The sequence below is a fragment of the Petromyzon marinus genome, chromosome 1, assembly GCF_048934315.1.
Source record: "Petromyzon marinus isolate PM22_M1 ecotype Great Lakes invasive population chromosome 1, UKy_Petmar_22M1.pri1.0, whole genome shotgun sequence".
NCBI lineage: Eukaryota > Metazoa > Chordata > Hyperoartia > Petromyzontiformes > Petromyzontidae > Petromyzon > Petromyzon marinus.
This window is the reverse complement of record NC_133667.1, coordinates 3,917,927-3,939,197: the sequence shown is the minus strand read 5'-3', so window position 1 is coordinate 3,939,197 and position 21,271 is coordinate 3,917,927. Positions and strand designations below refer to the sequence as shown.

The window sequence follows — 21,271 nt, the reverse complement described above, 5'->3', positions numbered from 1 at the left end:
CAAAGCCGTGCACGTCGCTGCCTCTCTCGTTGAGCGCGTTTTATTGCGATCCACGTAAATATGGAACTACTTATTGAAGGAAAGAAAATTATATTTAACACATGTTCTGATGAGTGTACGCATACATGACAAGATCGTTGGGAATCATTGCAATATTTAATACCAAATGGTTACTTTCTTTAAAAAAAAAACCATAACAGGACGTTGCCAAGTTTCATTTTCACAACGCTTTAGAATAATTGTCAAAGCGTATGATCGACGGCCCTCAATGGACAGGCGGTCTCCAGATGGACATCCAGGCTCTCTGCTCGTCACCGCGCGCAGTACCCACGTGTTAAACGCACACAAATCAAAACAAACGGCATGTTGTGGGCAACGTGCTGTGCGCCACGAGTGCAAGCAAGAGATCTGCATGCTCCCACTGAGCCAAAATGAGGCCGATTTGACACGGAAGAGTATGGACGGCTCTGTGCATGCGTGAACTCACAAGGGGGCCAAGCTAGGGCGCTGTAACCCAGCAACCCCCCCCCCACTTTGACCACATCGGGGACGCGTGCACAACACTGAAGCCTCTAGGAACACGCGAGCGTGCATGCCAGGCTCACATCCTCTCCCGAGCAACGCGAAGTCTCAAATCCCACGGTAGCAAAAAGCCTCACGGTTAGAAATCCACGACGGGCGGCGGTTCGGGGGTGGTGCCACGCAGATCCTACAATCCGCGGCACACCACGAATCAGAAATTGATAGCCTTAGTTATACACACATGTGCATATATAGCGCACGTGTGCGGCTTGAAATACAGCCCATAGGCCTGAAGTACCCGAAGCCAGGGCCGTTATTATCCAGTAGGCACTGGGCCCCGGGGCTTACGAAACCTAAAGGGCCTACGAAAAAAAAATGTGACCATGTTTTTTTTTGTTTGATGAAAAAAAATGTAACCAAGATATCTTCTTGAAAAAACATCTTTATACGGCAAAGATAGCCACAGTGAGAGAAATGAACACCGGAGATGAACTTTTCGAGATTTTTTTTCCGCTGAAAAATTTAGCAATAACATCTTCGAATGGTGTTTTTCGCACATTCTCATGCGTTATATTAGCCACTTCATTTGTTGGGTGCTCGTTGCAATTCCTTTGCAGTGGTAACAAGTCGTTGACTCGTTGTGGGGCATATTACACCTAAAATAACGGTCAAACAAATATTTTCAGTTTCAACGAAAGTAAAGCAATATGGCGCTCACCATGCGACATGATAATCATAGCAAAACGGAGTTGAAGAAGTGTTCGCTTACAATATTTTTAGGCTTCCCTTGCATTTTTTTCCTCTCCAAAATTTCAAAAATAATTCTGCTTCATCTGCGGCACACAGCACGCTCCCATCGAATTGGGGCACAGACTAAATAAACACATTCTCCTGCGGAGGAAGCTGGTAGGAACGTTGGGTTGCTCGGTCAATGGCCAGGGTCAACGGCGGCACCACCACGTGGTGTATTCCGCAAATATGTCCGACTTTGAGGGCGGGCACAAGCCGGCGTGAGTAGGTAAAACGTTGAGTTTTAGAAGGGCACCACGGGGTGACGAGCCCCTCCCCGCCCAGCCCCTCCCCACCCTCCCCACCCAGCCCCTCCCCACCCTCCCCTCTCCACCCAGCCCAACCCCTCCCATTTTCGGATGCACGACAGACGGACGGACACAATAATCATCCCCTGTGGGCTGGTGTAACCAGGAGGTTCCTACCAGTATGAACGTATCAGTAACGACGTCTGTCCCGGCGGCTGGATAAAGTACCGCGCGGAACACGCAAGTGACAGCGGCGGTAGTAACATGGGGCAGCAGTAACCAACTGCAGAAAGTTATCACTGAAGGCCTACGAAACAAATGCCTAGGGGCCTACAGGAACCTTAATGAGGCCCTGGCCCCAACCAATGCCGTTCCTCTCATGAAATATTTTGTATTTTACTTTGCGTTTTTTGGCACTTAATGGCCTAAGCCACTCAAAGTGCCTTTCTTTGCACCTCATCACAAACGCCGAAGGGAGGGGGGGGGGAGGCCCTTCGCGGCCTTTCTCCCTGTGTCGTACAAGGTGACTCAGCACCGATCCGCAAGAGGGCATTAGTCTCCCAATAGGTGACAGCGGTCGCTATGTGGAACCCCTATTGGGGTTCCCAATTGGGGCTCCACGCAGGGCGGCTGCTGGATTCGAACCACGAAGCTCTGCAACTGAGTGGCGAACGTGCTACGGCTGGGCCGTTGTGACCGCCCCATTCATTGGGCCCACTCCAGGCTGCTGACTTGAGCAGCTTGTTGCCGACCCACCGTTCTGTGCGCTCACCCTCGGCTCTGTACTCGAGCGGATGAAACCGCTGTAACAACGACGCCGAACCCTTGCCCCACTTCGCTCCCTCAATGGACCCAGTGCCAACCCTCGTACACGCACAGAGGGGGAGCCAAAACTCAGATAATGGGCTGACTTCCACTCAGGTGCGAATTAGGTATCAATGTCTGGTCCATCCATTTCCAAAAACAATACAAATATTTCCCCACTCCGGCAGTTTCGTGCACATGGCAGAGAGGGCGTCGGTGTATGTGAAACGTATTCGTACATGTACGGCAGTTTTGTTCATCCACTGCTGGATGAGGGCCTCCCCAAGCCCTATGGCATATGGGGGTTATTTTACCATACATCACGACGTAGTAGAGTATGTAATGTATATCACAACGCGCATATTAACACCTGTACCAGCATATAAACGTGTAAATGCATTATCACAGCATTCATACATTGTGTGTGTATATGCAATGAACACAAATACCCCATGTGTGCAGAGACAGGGGTGTAACTTTACACCAAATCTCACGGTGCACCTTGGGTGTTCAGATTCCCCACACCAACCCATTTCCCAGAGAACGATGAAAATGTCAGATCATTCTTTAACACAGACTCTGTCACATATATTAGAAACCAGAGAGAGTGCATTATATTTCACGGCAGAATTCCCCTGCGGTCACACGCTCGAGTTTGGTGGGGGGGGGGTGGCGTGTCTACTGGGGACCAGAGAGAGCTCACAAACCTTGCACATTGATACAAAAACAAAGATCCCCATATAGCCTTTAACAGACTGTTGGGGGCAAGCGCTGTTAGCGAGCACCATGGTTACAATTCCACAGGCAAACACGCACGCTCAAGTGAGTGCACCCGTACACAGATACATAATAATAATAATAATAAGCACCTATGAAGGCCAGAACGGCACACAAGGGGTGGGTGGCCAGCACCACAGCCGGCCGCCTTGGTCTCCCCAATGGCGATGTTTTACATATCGCACCAGGTACTCATTTGAGGCTGAGTCCACCTAGGAGAGGCCCAGGACTGGTTCAAATAATCGTCACTGGCCGTGTGGCGGAAATCGAACTCGGGTCGCCGGGTTTGTAGCACAGCGCACGAACCACTATGCCATCACTCCCATTAGCGTGTACAAACAGAAAGACACACACGCTCACAAACACGCCGATACACAGAAATCCACACCACATACACTCAGACCACAGATGCATGCACACCTTCAACCACACAGAGACACACAATCAAGAGAAGCTCCTTGGCCCATTCTGCGTGAGAAGAGACTTGAGAGGCAATGGAAGAAATCTGACATTGAGATTCAAAACCAGAGATGGAATATCCACACCAAGACCTAGCAGTCGGTCAGTGCTGCTTTGTCCTGATTAAGAATGTTGCTGGGAATGCTGAATGTCTTTGTAGCACTGTACACTCCCTTCTGCTCCCTCCGAACCTAGTTTCCTCCACCACCCCAGCCGTTGCCAAGTGTGAACAATTCGCCTATTTCTTTGAAAGGGGCAATACAATTATAAAGAGCTCTGTGATGTCTTGACTCTGTTCGCTCATCCTTTTGCCTATCCTGTTACCTCCTCATCAACTACCATGAACATCCCTCAGCCTGTCACGATAGGAACGGGACTCCAAATATCTCCAACCAAAAACCACGTCTCCCCCAACGCTGGATCACGACCGCTGCCGAACATTCGATGCCAAAGAAACACTCACCTGAACCCCCGACATTCCTGAAAATGCATCACCCTATTTCAAACCGACCTCTCCCTGGAGAAGTTCTACAAAGGGTCATCTGTCACCTCTCCAAACACCTGACCCTCCCTCGCTTCCGTGAGCCAATATACTCAGCGAAGGTCACGCTCCCGAGATGGCTCGGCTACCTGCTCCCAGTGGCTTTCTCTCCTCGTGCATCCTTCTAACTCCAGCTCACAGAGCTCACAACACTTCACCATTTTCCTTTTCCTGCAAATTAGCTTATTTTAGTAACACATTTTAATTCATAAAGGGTTTGTTACTCAATAGCTACTAATTAAAAAAAAAACCTTTATCAGAAAAAAATTCAAATGTAATGTATAGCATTCAAGCTTCATGCATTAACTCTGTCTCTATGTGCTCTCTATGTGCTATGAAAAATGACAATTGCCCCAAATGTCACCTATTATATCGTGCTGATTTTAAGACTGTTATTGACGGGTGTGTTGAACTTTTTGTTATTTGTGTTTGTGCACAATTATATATATTTTTATAACATAGATTCCCTCCGTGTTTCTTGAACGTCTCCATAGCTACTTGTGTGTCTCTGGCACACTTAGCCCCTCGGTCTGCTTTATTAAAGCTCTTCTATATGTCAATACATCTTCCACAGTGTGCCGCAGCTTCACTGAATTCCATAGATAAGTACAGATAAGTGTAGTGACATTGAATGAGTCACTGTAGCGCGTGCCGCTGGGAGATTGGTAGACAATGGAATTAGGGGTTGTAGCCTGTTCTACCAGTTGGACCTGTGGGCAAGGCACGGAGCCTTCTGGGGGATCAAGAAGGGTGCAGGGCCGAGGGCAGAGCCTGGCCATGCTGGGCAGGATAAAAGGCGAGCTCTGACTCACAGTCAGGGCTGCTGCAATCTGGAGTGGAACTCGTCGTGCCGTCGTCATTGTGACCTTTGCCCTCTTCATTGTGATCTTTGCCCTCTTCAAGCTGTGGGTCTGGCAGCGTGTTGGCTGTCCCGACCCGGTATGTAGTTATCCCCTAGGGCTGTGAAGGCCGGAATAAAAGAAAGAGAGAGAGAGTACCTCCTACTAGTGTCTGTGAATTAGTACACTACATTTGGTGTCAGGAGTGTTAACGAAAATTTTCTTTTTATTGTTGTAGGGTTGCTAGGATTTTTTTTTCCTTCGAATCCTTAAGGGGGAAGTAGGCTATGTCGGAGTCCGCGAAGAGGATGGTGCTCATCGGCACGTCCTCGAGAGAAGAAGACGACGGCGAGGAGGGTTCCCAAGCAGCCCCAGCAGCTGGGACCCTGGTGGGGGGTCCCGGAGAGGCAGTCCCGGCGGGGCAACGGGAGAAGGACTACGATCCCGTGCCGCCGCCGGCTGAGGAAAGGCTGCGGGCACTCGGCACGCATATTGTGGAGCTAATCTCTGCGGTGACGGCGCTGGTGGGGCAGCTGGGTAAGGAAGAGCCGGAGAAAGTTAAATACTGAGCCAAGCAAGACGAGTTGCTGTGCCGGGACTGATGAGCTTCACTCTAAAGCGGTTGATGGAAGCACGGGAGGTGTCCCAGGGTAATTCGGCCAAACGGCAGGCTGCAAATGAAAAACTGGCTGGGCTTAAGGAATCAGGGAAATCATGGAAACCTGGGGAGAGGGTATAGCTGCATTGCCCCCAGATGCCTGTGGGCGCATCTCCTAAATTAGATAGGCCATGGCAGGGCCCGGTGGAGGTAATTGAGGTTAGGAGGCCGCAGTGTGTACGGATCCAGGTTGGTCGCAGGTGTTGGTATGTGCACCCGTCACGACTGAAACCATATTTTCCACCTTATGAGGTAATTTCATCTCCACCATCTGATGGCCGGGTGTGATGGATGTACATTTACGGAGGTTGCGCCTTTGCGAGACTCTGTTCCTCCATGGAACCACTGGTGGTGCCACCCACAGGCGGACCGGGGTGGACGGTACGACCGCCACCCGCTTCTTCCTCTCCTCCAACTTCGTCCTGGGGAGGACCGTGCCCGTTGGGCCAGCTGCACATCACCCCCGGGGTCCCTGGGGGACCCGTGCCCGGCCGTTCCAAGATGGTTTGGTTCAGAAAACCGCCCCGACTCGTCATTGGATTGGTGTTATTTTAGGAGCTGGATCGTTGCCATGCATTGCGAATGTTGCGTGGATATTGTTGTGTTCGTCGTCCCGCTACGTGAAGTATGTGGTCAGCCGGGATGGCTGTTTTTCTTTTCACGGGTGGGGGGGGGGGTGGTGGTGGTGATGTAATGACATTGAATGAGTCAACGTAGCGCGTGCCGCTGGGAGATTGGTAGACAATGGAATTAGGGGTAGCAGCAGCCTGTTCTACCAGTTAAACCTGTGGGCAAGGCACGGGAGCCTTCTGGGGGATCCAGAAGGGTGCAGGGCCGAGGGCAGAGCCTGGCCATGCTGGGCAGGATAAAAGGCGAGCTCCGACTCTTACATTCGGGGCTGCTGCGATCTGGAGTGGAGCTCGTCGTGTCTTCGTCGTTGTGATCTTCGCCCTCTTCAAGCTGTGGGTCTGGCAGCGTGTTGGCTGTCCCGACCCAGTTATATAGTTATCCCCTAGGGCTGTGAAGGCCGCAATAAAAGCGAGAGAGAGAGAGAGTACCTCCTAGTCGTGTCTGTGAATTGGTACACTACATAAGTACCATAAGCAGCTTTAGAATTGCTCTTGCAAATACACATGCCATCTCCTCCTCCTGGGTGCAGCTTAATTAGCACCGTGATAAGTGTTTAGGTCAGAGGTTACTCTGTTGGTTTATTTTTAATAGTCTATGTACTTGTGCAGAAGAGAACTACACAATTTCAGGAGCTGCCTTTTTCTCCGAATATCTGCAAGTCTCCACGAAGGGACTATATATGTGTATATTTACACACATATAATAGGCATTGCAGGGTTCAAAGTAGCTAGCCCGTGATAGAAAAAGACAAACTGTGCTGCAAAGAGACAAATAGAGAGAAGAAATTATGTAAAAACTTAGAATTATTTTTATTTAGGTTTATATAGCACAAACTAACTGTGCTGCCGCGATATTTTGAGCAGTTAATCACGTGTGCATGCTTTAGACGTGGATATTATTTTTTAATAATGCAAAAGACATTGACGAGAGACCAAAGTGGAACATATGCTCCATTTGGGTTTCAGGAAAAAAAATGGCGAGACTCCTATGATCCACATTTTTTTTCTTTCTTATGAACAATGGAGTCCCCAGGTCATGTCCTGCCCTCCTCCTATAAGTAACATTTGCACTGCAAATTAACGGAGCCGCATATCCCAAAACTAAAATCCACGAAAGAATACACATGATCTGGCGCAATTTATTCATTTATTTTGCATGTCACCACAGATTGCAGGATCTGCAGGGTAGGCCCCCACAACCCACCGCAGGTTAACGGCGTTCACTGTATTTACCCCAGCGACCTTCCTGGCTGACCCCAGACTCCAGCTTGCTCGCGTTCAGGTTCAAGAGCTTTTAGCGTAGTTGTAGCAAAACAATCTAGGTCAGCGGGTGGCCTATTTTAGACTAATTAAAAGCGACAGATTTAAACACCTAGAGGAACAAAATGAAAAAAAATGGATGTCACCAATTTAAAGAATATATTAACTAACATAGTGATAGACGTTGCATTGAAAGTAGGTTAGAAAGAAAATAGTGAACAAATCGTCTGAAACCACAAAGGACATGTTCAGACTGAGACTATTCAGCTGGCGAGGCCCCGTTGAGCTGAGCAGCTCTTTAACAGCGAGGACGACGACAGCCCGGCACCTTTTGGCAGTGGCAGCAGTTGCATGAAGAGGAGCGTTATACAAATTTAGATGCTCACCAAAACACCGAGGACAAATAATTTTGCAAAATTATCAGGAAAGTAACGGAATCAGAAATCAGAGACTACAAAACAGAGGTGATTGGAAATGTCAAGCGAGCAATGGGAGCATGAAAGCAGCACACAAGAGGCTGATGATTGGGAATTCACAACTGTTAGGCCTTAGGGAGAAAGATTGAACCATAATACATAACAGCAATGGAATATTGCAATGTACAGCTCTATAACAGCCTATACCGTATTTACGCTATGGTAAATATTGTCTTTTGGTTATTTTTTAAAATTTAAATCCCATTGGGATTTTTGCACAAAGCCTTGTTATACGGTGTGTTTTTTTTCTGGAAGATTTTGCTGGTTTTTCCTGGATGTTTCTGTTGCGTGTCGCCATTTTAAGATATTCTGCGTTCATGTATTTGTTGCGGTTGCACCCGAGTCAAGAGCCACATGGCTCACAGGGCTATACCTAATAAATAAACTTAACTATCATATGTGGATTGGTTGTCTCACAAAGACCATTGTGAACAGAATAACAAATAATTTCGGGACTAACCAAACGCATGAAGAAGCGGGTTTTGGAAAGGTTTGTCCACCAATTACCACATGCATAACCATCACTCCGATTCTAGAAGAGACAACACAGTGACAGCCAAGGGAGGGAAAGCACCCAAGACACGTCCACCGTGGAGATGGAGCGATGAAATCAGCTAGAGCGCAGATTCTTGGTGGATTTTTACATCACAGAACCAATTGGGATGGAAACAGCGTGGGGAGACCCTCACCGAGCTGATGATGATATCCAAAGGGTTTTGTTATTGAATTAAATTTCTAAAGCACATACTACTTTCAGTATTATGCAACTGCATACTATTTGGTTAATGACATAGCAGACACCTACGATTGGCACAGTTGGCTACGTACGGTGTGAAAGAAAGTCTACATACATACACGCATTTTAGTAGTCATAGGAATTGCAACGTGCTGTGTGAACGACGGCGTGAATTATGCACCGATGTCCCTCTTTTCAGTGGAGCTGAAAGAGACGCTTACCGCTCAGTGAGAAGTCGACACTAGAGGCTCCGAAGATAATGCTCTCCTTGGAGAAGACGGCCACCTCCCGGTCCGCACGCAGGTCATAGAGCCGGCACTGCCCGCACAGAGCACAGTGACAAGACAATTCATGCACCGCATGCCCCTTCACCGCACCACTGGCACAATCATTAATCAAGTCAAGTGCACCCAGGTCCAAGCCCATTGAGACAAGGCTCTCGCAAGAGAAGATCAAATAATTTACATCACACATACAGTGAGGGGAAAAAGTATTTGATCCCCTGCTGATTTTGTACGTTTGCCCACTGACAAAGAAATGATCAGTCTATCATTTAATGGTAGGTTTATTTGAACAGTGAGAGACAGAATAACAACAACAAAATCCAGAAAAACGCATGTCAAAATTTTTATAAATTGATTTGCATTAAAATGAGGGAAATAAGTATTTGACCCCTCTGCAAAAGATGACTTAGTACTTGGTGGCAAAACCCTTGTTGGCAATCACAGAGGTCAGACGTTTCTCGTAGTTGGCCACCAGGTTTGCACACATCTCAGGAGGGATTTTGTCCCACTCCTCTTTGCAGATCTTCTCCAAGTCATTAAGGTTTCGAGGTTGACGTTTGGCAACTCGAACCTTCAGCTCCCTCCACAGATTTTCTATGCATTAAGGTCTGGAGACTGGCTAGGCCACTCCAGGACCTTAATGTGCTTCTTCTTGAGCCACTCCTTTGTTGCCTTGGCTGTGTGTTTTGGGTCATTGTCATGCTGGAATACCCATCCACGACCCATTTTTCAATGCCGTGGCTGAAGGAAGGAGGTTCTCACCCAATATTTGACGGTACATGGCCCCGTCCATCGTCCCTTTGATGCGGTGAAGTTGTCCTGTCCCCTTAGCAGAAAAACACCCCCAAAGCATAATGTTTTCACCTCCATGTTTGACGGTGGGGATGGTGTTCTTGGGATCATAGGCAGCATTCCTCCTCCTCCAAACACGGCGAGTTGAGTTGATGCCAAAGAGCTCCATTTTGGTCTCATCTGACCACAACACTTTCACCCAGTTGTCCTCTGAATCATTCAGTTGTTCATTGGCAAACTTCAGACGGGCATGTATATGTGCTTTCTTGAGCAGGGGGACCTTGTGGGCGCTGCAGGATTTCAGTCCTTCATGGCGTAGTGTGTTACCAATTGTTTTCTTGGTGACTATGGTCCCAGCTGGCTTGAGATCATTGATAAGATCCTCCCATGTAGTTCTGAGCTGATTCCTCACCGTTCTCATGATCATTGCAACTCCACGAGGTGAGATCTTGCATGGAGCCCCAGGCCGAGGGAGATTGACAGTTCTTTTGTGTTTCTTCCATTTGCGAATAATCGCACCAACTGTTGTCACCTTCTCACCAAGCTGCTTGACAATGGTCTTGTAGCCCATTCCAGCCTTGTTTAGGTCTACAATCTTGTCCCTCACATCCTTGGAGAGCTCTTTGGTCTTGGCTATGGTGGAGAGTTTGGAATCTGATTGATTGATTGATTGCTTCTGTGGACAAGTGTCTTTTATACAGGTAACAAGCTGAGATTAGGAGCACTCCCTTTAAGAGTGCTCCTAATCTCAGCTCGTTACCTGTATAAAATACACCTGGGAGCCAGACATCTTTCTGATTTGAGAGGGGGTCAAATACTTATTTCTCTCATTAAAATGCAAATCAATTTATAACATTTTTGACATGCGTTTTTCTGGATTTTTTTGTTGTTATTCTGTCTCTCACTGTTCAAATAAACCTACCATTAAATTATAGACTGATCATTTCTTTGTCAGTGGGCAAACGTACAAAATCAGCAGGGGATCAAATACTTTTTTCCCTCACTATCTGCCGTACGATAGTTTCGTTCGGGTAGGATGTTCTTACATTTGCGCATTTCTTGAACTTTTAATTGTAGAAGTTGTGTTGTGTGTGGATTTGATCAACCATTTCGAGTCTTAATTGTGTTCACGCTTACGGTGACTTTCAGACCGCATACCATTCTCTTCCTCTCCCCCCTCCTCTTTTCCAAACATAGATGGACTCGCCATCTGAATAACTGCCAAAATCGCTGTCCATGGTGGTAACGTTGAGAGAAAACCGCCACTTTTTTTCTAATTTTCTTGCTGTTTTTCACACCTGATAATGATTGCTTGTGTTGCAGTCGAAACGTCGTGAGCATTTTACTGTTTTATATTTTAATTATTGTATTGTTTCCCTTCTACACGACTTTACCGAAAGAACCAAGAATAAGGTGTGTATAGTTTGCAAATGTAGGTGAATTGGAACCATACATTTGTAACGCAACTGTCTATTTTTGAGAATGATGTTGCAGTGCCTTTGATGTCCAATAAAAGGCATGTAGCTCGAGACTTTGATATCGACCTATGCCAACACTGGGATGGAAGCGGATTTAGATTTCCTGAATATGTTCAATATATGACCCGAAGGTTCAGTCCACTAATTGACCACGCATAGTTGAACCAGGCAATGTAATCACATTTACAATGCGTCTCACGAACATAGCAAGTGTTGTGATGAACATTTCAAGCAACGTATTCTTCATTGTTAAAATCCCTCCCCGTAAATGTCGCTATTAAAAGCAGCACCTGTGAATGTTGGAGCGGGGCTTTTAAAGAGTACTGAGCCTGACTCGTTTTCATCATTTAACGTAACATACATCTTTACGTATTTGCAAGGCACCGCAATATGGTCAATTCTCTTGAAGTTAACAAGACTTTTATGGATTTAACCCGGCAAATAACACCGCCATCCAAATGCAGTGCACAGGCCTAAACTAATAGACATATACAATAGAGTAGAACGCCTCTCATCCGTGCTCCTATTACTTGCACTCCTTTTATACAGGGCACCCACCGATCTGGGAAAACTCCTCTGATTCACACGTCCATGCCCCACATTTACACATTGTGAGTGTTGTCACGTAAACAGAACGTGCCAGCCCTTTCCCCCGCCCACTCGCTCTGGAGCCCTTATAAAGCAGCTGCATCTGGAAGCTTGCCCCCTCTCTTTTCTCTCCACCTGAAGATCGCTTGTGTTGCGATCGAAACGTCGTGGGTTTTTTGTTTTCAATTTAGATTTTTGTTTTCTATCTACGTGACTTTACCGAAATGACCAAGAATAAGAACGTGGCCAATTCGTCACTAGTACAGCACACCGGTGTGCTGGAGAGCCAAGCCACAACATTTGCAATCGGAGTACGACGTTTCGCCGGTAATTACAACCAGCTTCATCAGGCGACAGCCAGATTTGTGAAGAATCCCACTTGTTCCGTTCCTTATATACGAATTGGCCACGTTCTGTGTACGTGACAACCCTGGCTAGTTGGCTGTGTCGGGTGGTGGCGGGTTTTAACGACACATTTATATATTTATGCGATCTAACCCAAAAAAAACCTCTATCATGGATGATATTGGTCGCGAAAGCCTGCCACGTGTTCAACTGAAGGACAGAACACCGCCGTAAGACGACACGCGGTCCGCATTTCCTCTCATTCGTGGGTATTCGCGGACGCGTCGAGTGGCAAATTATATCCCTTTGACCCGAAAATATCTAGGGCTGTGAGCCACCCTGAAGTGGTCTCCCACAAACGCTCCATCGCTGTTATCCACACGGATTTCACGGATTAGTAGCCACATGGTGGGGGGGAGGGGAGGTGGGGGCAAATTCACAAACAAATGCAGATAATGAAATTAATTGAAATCTGTAAAGTGTCTCTTCCTCTTCCCATCTCAAATCCCCATTGAGCACGGTTGAGGAAGTCCCACTAGAATACATCACATACGCGGCAACTGAAAAACATCCCCAAAAAAATACTCATCATTTACGATCATTCCATTTTTTTTAATTTTGTTCCAGCAGTGACGAGTACATTCCCTTTGAAGTGTTCTTCTCTTGTTTGTTGCGTATATTGCGCACATTGTACTGTGTTTGAACATTGTATTTGCTCTGCATTCACTTCCTTTAATGAGTTAATATTTATAATACTGCTTTGCTCTGGCGCCTTGGGATCTACTGCATAGGAGGTGCAGTATAAATACTTATATAATCAATGCTGCTGCTGCTGATGCACATCGTTTCTGTGTGCTCAAAGAGAGGAATGAGGTCATTGTGATGCCACTCTTGCTATAACGTGGAAGACACACACGTGAATGGTCATGGGTATCTGAACCTGTCCTGGGCCTCCTATAAGTTAACTCGGCCTTAAACGAGTACGCAGTTTTGCGTGTGGATATCAGGACTGGGGAGACAAAGGCTGCTGGGTGTGGTCCTAACCACATCACCTACTCGTGTGCCGTGGATGCATTAACAGGTTTTCGCGAACAGCAATTGCCACACACGCCCGTTAATGGCTACATGGGTGACCACTGTATTGCGAGCGTGAGAGTGGGCACGTGCGTGTGAGTGTGACAACCTCATAATCATCACCCTTGGCCTCCGAAGCTGCCAAATGCTTTGGAGGCACTGGGTCAGGATGTGTTCTACCAGATGGAGTTTTCATCCATACTGTAGGACACACGAATTGCGATCCTCTTTCCTGCACTCTCAATGTTGCAACTCCCTCCATCGTCTCTTTTGCCCCAAGTTTCTATCATCATCATCGTCATCGTCGTTAGCGACGATCAATCCGCTGACGGAAGAAGAACTCTACAAGCCATCGCCATCTAGCACGGTGCTTTAACGTAACAATGCACCGAGCACCTGCCCAACAGCTGGTTTCATCGCTCTCGAGAGCATTCCCGCCCTCGGCTGCCACCTTGTTGTTATTCTATCTAACCCTTTGAGCGACGTGTTCTGGCCCAAGCCCACTCACTGTGTGTCTCTTCTCTCAACCACGTGTTCAACTTTCTCTCTCGTTGTACAGGACGAGGAAAAAAGATGCTGCAAGGTGACACTGACTGGCTGCTCTGTGCTGCTTGCAGTGTTCAGGGGCCTGCTGAAGGCGCGGCTCCGGCTGGAGCACGCCACGTACCACACACACGTGTCGGTGATGTGCAGCGCGTCTTCTTCGAACGCTGGGGAGCCGGACAAGCCCCTCTCTGTACCAGCGTGGACTGAAACCACGTGTTCACCTTCTGAAGCGCTCACTCGTCACCGTGGCGTGCGCGATGACCACCACCACCACGTGACTTTTCTTTCGTGTTGTGCGCGCTGCATTTTGCGCCACAGCGCGTGGATTTATAGTGTTTGTTATTTGTGTTGCTGGTGACTTTGTGTGTTTCGTATCGGAGTCGCCTCCAGTGCTGTTGCTGCTGGCGGCAATAAAAGTTGTTTAAAAGTCAAAGTCTCTCTCGTTGCAACTCCTAAACGTGCACCTCTCCACGCTTAAATACGCACGCAATCAGTGTCCATGTTTTGTTCACAATCCATCTTCAACAACTGCCCTAAGTATATATACATATTACAATCCAACACTTTAGAGCAATGATGAGAAACCCCATCACAACAGTAAACTGCCGACAGGATGGAAGCGATGATGTTTAATAGAAGTCAAAGGTGTGCTGACAAACAGCAGGGAGGCACAAATTCCCACCATGTCTTGCATGCATGTCATATGGTCTTCACATTGCATGTACATGGTAGATTGTACGTGGTGGAGCGTACGTGGTGGAGCAGTAGTGTAGCGGTTAGCGCGCTGCGCTATGAACCTGACGATCCGTGTTCGATTCCCGCTCACGGCCAACACCGGTGACGATTATCTGAACCGGTCCCGGGCCTCCCCCTAGGTCGACTCAGCCTCAAATGAGTACCTGGTATGGTGTGTAAACATCGCCACTGGGGAGACAAAGGCGGTCGGGCGTGGTGCTGGCCACCCACCCCCTCGTGTACCGTTCCGGCACCTTCATAGGTGCTCGCTAACAGCACTTGCCCTTACAGTCTGTTAAGGCTATACGGGGGATCTTTGTCTTTGTGGTCGAGGATAGAAAAATGTTTCCTCGACCTTGTGCTGTCCCCTCTTCGGTCTCGACGGTTTTTATAAAATTGAGTTCACAAAGATCTTCAAGTCAATTTGAATACCCTTTTTAATCGAATAACGAATGTGGCATCAATCCATTATTACGTAATTTAATTTCTCTGTAAACATTTAGTGAACAGGAGCACTCATTTTTGATCCGATATTTGGTCTCGCTCCTTTAACGAGGTCGAAAGTTACACCATCTGGTTTGCCTGCTTTTCAAACATCCACATTTGAACAAGTGAACTGGCCTTCAAAGGTTTCCATAACCAATTCAATAAATATGTTGTTGTTGTATTTTTATACACTATCACTCATACTCTCAGTATTTCCTGGCCACTTTGAACGCTAGGCCTTCAGGCCTGCATTTGGTATCTGTGGCAATTAAATAAATAAACAAAACCTAAGTTATCCTTTCAAACAGAGAAGGTAGTCTGATAGCAACTGACAGACTCTCCTGTTGGTGTTCACACCACAGCAGCGAGGAGAGAGAAGACAACCCCCTGCGCCAAGAGGACCACTTTGCGCACACGACACCTCACCAACAGCAGCTCTCCAACCCTCGTCTTTATAGTGCACTATATATTGGCAGGACTCTCGCAACGTGCGAATATAAATTCCCTTTATTCACCCGAACCAGTGGAAAAAAAAAATTCCATGATACAATCTAGATTTGAAGTTTTCGTGACTGCAGGGATCCATACTCTTTGGGTTCTTTCGGTAAAGTCACGTAAGGTATAAAATAAAAAAATAAATTAAATCACGACGTTCCGGGCGCGACGCAGGCGCCCGCAGTAGAGGTGGGACGCTTGTGTCGCGCCCGAAACGTCGTGATTTAATTTATTTTATTTCATACGTGACTTTACCGAAAGAACCAAAGTGGCATTGCATAATGTTTAATGGCCTCGAGATATCGATTCTTACCGTGGCGTCGTCCGAGCCCGTGGCAAACGCATCTCCACTTGGGTAATACCTGCAGGAAGAGACGCCGCCAGAATAAGGCCGCATGGCATGGCACAGCGTGCGGCATTACAATGCTGCTTGCGACCACTGCTGTTGACGATGGCGTACCGACAATGGCAACAGCAATGCCGATAGTGATGATGACCGTCATACAGTGATACGCGAAAATATTTCAACCGCTTTCAACATAATAATAATCATAGGGGGTTTTTTCCCTTTGTTTTTTTTTCTGGCAACAAAACTGAAACCTTTTTTTACGAGGAATCATTTCTGCATTCACCACAATACTTGTGGTCAAAATTCAAACAAAAAGCACACCCTGATAATATATGGGCATTGTCCTTGAAACTGATTGGTCCACACCAGAGACGGCTTTCTTTTGAGCCTCGTCTCAATTGGTGGTAGACCAGAGGACGCCAAAAGGCGTCTAGCACCAATTGAGACGAGGCTCAAAAGAAAGCTGTCTCTGGCGTGGACCAATCAGTTTCAAGGACAATACCCCTATATTATCAGAGTGTGTTTTTTGTTTGTATTTTGACCACAAGTATTGTGGTAAATGCAGACATGATTCCTTGTAAAAAAAAGGTTTCAGTTTTGTTGCCAGAAAAAAAGGGGAAAACCCCTATGATTATATTTTGGTACTGGCAAAGGAGGTCCAATGATGGAGACGCTTGCAGCATGATAAACAAAACGAGGCAAACAACTTGAGCCACGAAATGTTTGCATTCAAAATATTATTCAAAAAAAAATATATACAGTAAAACCTTGGATTGCGAGTAACTTGGTCTGCGAGTGTTTTTCAAGACGAGCAAAATTTTTAAATAAATATTAATTTGATAAACGAGCGAGGGTCTTGCAATACGAGTAGTACGTGTACGCTTTGTACTGCCGAGCATCACGTGATCACAACTGATATACGAGTGCTTTGATATACGAGTGCTTTGGATTACAAACACGTTTCCGGAACGAATTATGCTCGCAATCCAAGGATTTACTGTATATAAAGTTTTTCTTTTTAAATAAAAAATAAATGACTTGCTAAACACCTGGCAAGTCCGATCTTGCGAAATGTGGAACACCGAGCGAGCGAAGAACAGCGCCCTTGCCTGCCGACGCCAGAATAATTGCCAATCAACCAAGCAAGTGGGGAATGTCTCCCATCGTTCTCTTTCTGCGTGTGGTATCGTATAATGAGACGTAATTCGAACTGGTTAATGCGCCCCCCTACAGTACTCGCTCACCCTCGTAGAGAGAAGAAAAAAAACGACTCAGAGGTGAGAGGAGGAACCACAGAAAAGCAGGAACGGCAGCCATGCCTATCAAGGGGTTATCAACCAATGAATGAGTGTTCACATGTGGGGAGGAAACCGGATCACCTGGGGAAAGCCCATGTGTGCAAGGGGGAAACGCTCTATCCCACACAGATGGAACAGGTGGAGTTCACATTCATCTCCCGGTAGGCCAGGCTACGGTACCTCCTCGATGCCCGTGGCAAGGGAGATTCCCAACATTTGTGCAATCCACAAACAAGATGTCTACATGTGGCAACAAACCGGAGAACCCAGAGAAAATACTTCAATCCCATGCAGATGGGACGGGTGGAGTCCACATTTATCCTGTACTGCATTCTTTTGGAAATCCAGGGTTATGGCGCCTCCACAGGAAGGGGAGTTTCCCAACATCCATTGCGATCCACCAACCCTGTCCTCCACCGTGCTGGGTTGCAGGCGTTGCCCCGCCACCACCATCACGAGAATTTTCCTGGAAGTCCTCGTGATGGAGGTAGCCACAGCCACTGGAGCTGCACTTTCCCCCCGCCTGCTAATAAACCCTTCCTATCTGTGACGGGGAAGACAGAGTGTTCTTTCTCAATATATATTTATATATACAAAAAAGACTTGCAATCATCTCTTCACGTAAGTAACAAACCAAAAAAACTATTTTAGTCCATTAGCCGGTTGGCCTCACAAACGACTGGTGGGGTCCACAAGGAAGCAGAATGTCCCCATGATAGCTGCGGTCAACCGCTGGCGCTCATCTGCACTGCTGGGCCCCCAGAGTCACGCTGCTAATTTCCACATTCTCGTGCCGGGCACCAATCTCCCTTCAGGACGTCCGTCTCGTGAAGCAGAGTTGAGGTTTTTTTTTTTGTAACACATCCCAGATGGATGACGATGAATGGCGACGATACAATTAGCTTTTGATTTAAAGCTTTCGTGACTGCAGTGATTCATATTCTTGGTTCTTTCGGTAAAGTCACGTAGAAGGGAAACAATAAAATAATAAAAATATAAAACAATAAAATTCTCACAACGTTTCGACTGCAACACAAGCAATCATCATCAGGTGTGAAAACCACAGCAAGAAAAAATTCAAATTTGTTTTCATCCTGTGGTTTTCAAAAAAATTAAAAAAATTTATTGTTGTGGTTTTCATACCTGATGATGATGATTGCTTGTGTTGCAGTCGAAACGTCGTGAGAATTTTATTGTTTTATATTTTTTTTATTATTTGATTGTTTCCCTTCTACGTGACTTTACCGAAAGAACCAAGAATATGATACAATTAGAGTTACTTCTGCTCATGTTAATGACGCTGATGATGCTATACCTGACGACAATGCGTGTGTGTGTGTGTAATGTCAATGTGTGTTTGAGTGCAGGTACTGGATGCCATAGACAACTGCCCACTTGCGGCCTCGAGCAAATGCCCAATTAGACATTATACCTAAGTTCTTTGGTGAATTGATTTAACTATTTTAAAGGGAAGATTTTTCCAGCCACCTTGCACCGGGCCGGAGTCCCCGGCATCCACCGCTGTGGTGGATGTGAGCCGGCAGCGAGGGTATCATCAGCCAACTAGAGCAAGCCTTTCCCCCCGGCAGCATCGCTCACAACACGCCGCGTCATTGCAGTCTGCTGCCGCAGGGAGCTGGCCCTTCGGGGGTTGGCGGAGCCTCGAAGGTAAGACAGAGTAATCACCAACTGTAAGTGATTGGCCAAGTCTGCCATCTGCCAACCGATGAGCGATGTGGAACCCGGAGACATGGTAACGCGGTAGGGGCTAGGGGTGGTGCCCCGCACGCACAGCCGGGTGAGGCTAGCGACAGTACCGCAGGCAGCCCCGCATCACATCCTGACAAATGCATCGACCGCGGGACAGCTTTTGCAGGGTTGGAGGGACGTTTTGGTGGTCTTTATGTATAAGGCAAGCCACACTGATTGCAGCCAGGGGCGGAGCCAGGATTTCAGGCCGGGGTGACATTCAACAAATTTTAATTTCAAGAATCATTTAGAGAGTCAGGCTGTTGAACTTAGACGCCGTCGGTTGGCGGACACGCTCTGACAATGCAGTTGGCACGGAGTCCGCCAGACCGAGTGTCGTACACTTACACGCAGAATGTCACCCCTGTCACCCCCCCCCCCGGCTCCGCCCCTGATTGTAGCAATGCTGGTGGGGGGCGGGGGGCATTTCCATCCTCATTGTACTGGGAAAGAGTCTGGCGAGGATTATTCAACATTGCATTGCCAGACACACGAAGACAATGGTTTTACGGACCACTAATGTTAGTCCAACAGGGGTGGTCCGGCATTTGACATCATATTCTCTGTCTGCAGGTGTCAAACAACACGAAATATGTGTAACAAGAGGTCTCAGCCTTGGTGCATTATGCATGAATACATCAGCAGATGCTGAACAACTGCATTGTAGAAATAAGCAGAAACATGGGCAACAAAATAATTCGAAAAGTGAAACTTTTTCAGGAGGTCAAGGTCAGGTTAACGAGAACCCCAAGCGAGCACTACTCTGAGATCGGAGGTCACTGGGCATGTTCAGAATAGGCAGTCTCAGTGGGATCATTCTAATGAGGTCCAGATTAAACACACGCGCGTATAAAATAAATAGCTTTAGATGAATAAAAGATAAGTCCCCTTACAGAGAACAGGACAAAAAAAATATTCTGTGTTTAAATCGCCTATGGAGCAGATCCTAAAATGGGTTGTGTTTCATGATGTGTATAAGAGTGGTTTGTGTTAGTCAGGGTTGTGTTTCATGATGTGTATAAGAGTGGTTTGTATTAGTCAGGGTTGTGTTTCATGTTGTGCATAAGAGTAGTTTGTGTTAGTCAGGGTTGTTTCACGATGTGTATAAGAGCGGTTTATGTTAGTCAGGGTTGTGTTTTATGTTGTCTGTTAAATTATTTTGTGTTAGTAAGGCATGAGTATTATGTTGTGTGTTAAAGTGTTTTGTGTTAGTAAGTCAAGTGAAGTTAATTTTATATTTTAGTTTAAATGCATGGTGCCTTGCTGGCACAAATCTCCCACTCAAAACGCCATCATCAACATGAAAACCCAAACTCTACATAACATGAGAAAGATTCTCAACAATGAGAAAAATATATATTTACAAACTATCTATGGTTGTTTAAAATAGGAAAACAAATGAAGCAGGTTGTGGTTCATACCCTTCGATTATTTCGTTAAAGTCACGTAGGTATAAAATCAAACAAAATAAATCACGACGTTTTGGGCGTAACCCACGCGTCCCGGACATCAGGTCGGAGAGCGTGGTCCTGCCGCTGAAACGTCGTGATTTATTTTATTTCCTACCCTACGTGACTTTACCGAAAGAACCAAATAGTATGGATCCCCGCAGTCACGAAAACTTCAAATCTAGTTTCAGGTTGTGGTTGTGAGTTCGTCGTTGCATGCAAGTGGTAACAGCAGAGCGTTGTTGAGTTGCCGTGACGGAGTCGAGTGTGCGGATTGCTTCCGGGAGGTTGTTCCAGAGGTGTGGTGCTGCAAATGAGGAAGATCTGTCCCCCCATGGTGCTGTGTGTTTTGATGTTCGCGGCTGGAGGGGTGTTTGAGTTGGGCGGCGAAGTGATCTGATGCTTCGCTCGATCTGCGCGAGGTTCCTGGTGCAAGGTGGAGCTTGATTGTGTGTTGCTTTGAATGGTAAGAGGATGGATTTGAAGTGTATTCTACATTAGATTAGGAACTGGTGTACATTTTTTTTAGAGTTTGTTTGATGTGGGATGATTTCGGAAGGTTGAAAATTAGTCGAGCGGCATTATTCTGGATGATTTGTGGGAGTTGTCGCTGTGTTTGAGGTATATCGAACAATAGTGAGTTGCAATAATATAGCCGAGAGGTTACGGATGCATGTATGAGGGATGGCCTGTTGCTAATGGAGATGTATGAAGCTATGCGTTTGATGCTGCGTAGAGAATAGTGTGTGGTTTTTGTGATTTGAGATTGTGTTCTGAGAAATGTACCCTTATGTTTGATGTGATGCCCAAGCTATTTACTGTGTTGGTTGGTTACATCAGCAAGAGGTCTACTGTAATTGAGACGC

General features: G+C 46.7%; 1 protein-coding gene across 2 annotated transcripts in view; it reads right to left on the bottom strand.

Moving 5' to 3' along the window:
- Window positions 1-21,271, bottom strand: part of GNB5 (G protein subunit beta 5) — a 71,237-nt gene that overhangs the window by 18,088 nt on the left and 31,878 nt on the right. For both annotated transcript variants that reach the window (XM_032949495.2, XM_032949440.2), the window contains 2 exons: window positions 15,875-15,923; window positions 8,960-9,056 (listed from right to left, as the gene is read on the bottom strand). In XM_032949495.2, the coding sequence (XP_032805386.1) occupies window positions 8,960-9,056; window positions 15,875-15,923 (146 nt within the window). The remainder of the gene's footprint in view (window positions 1-8,959; window positions 9,057-15,874; window positions 15,924-21,271) is intronic.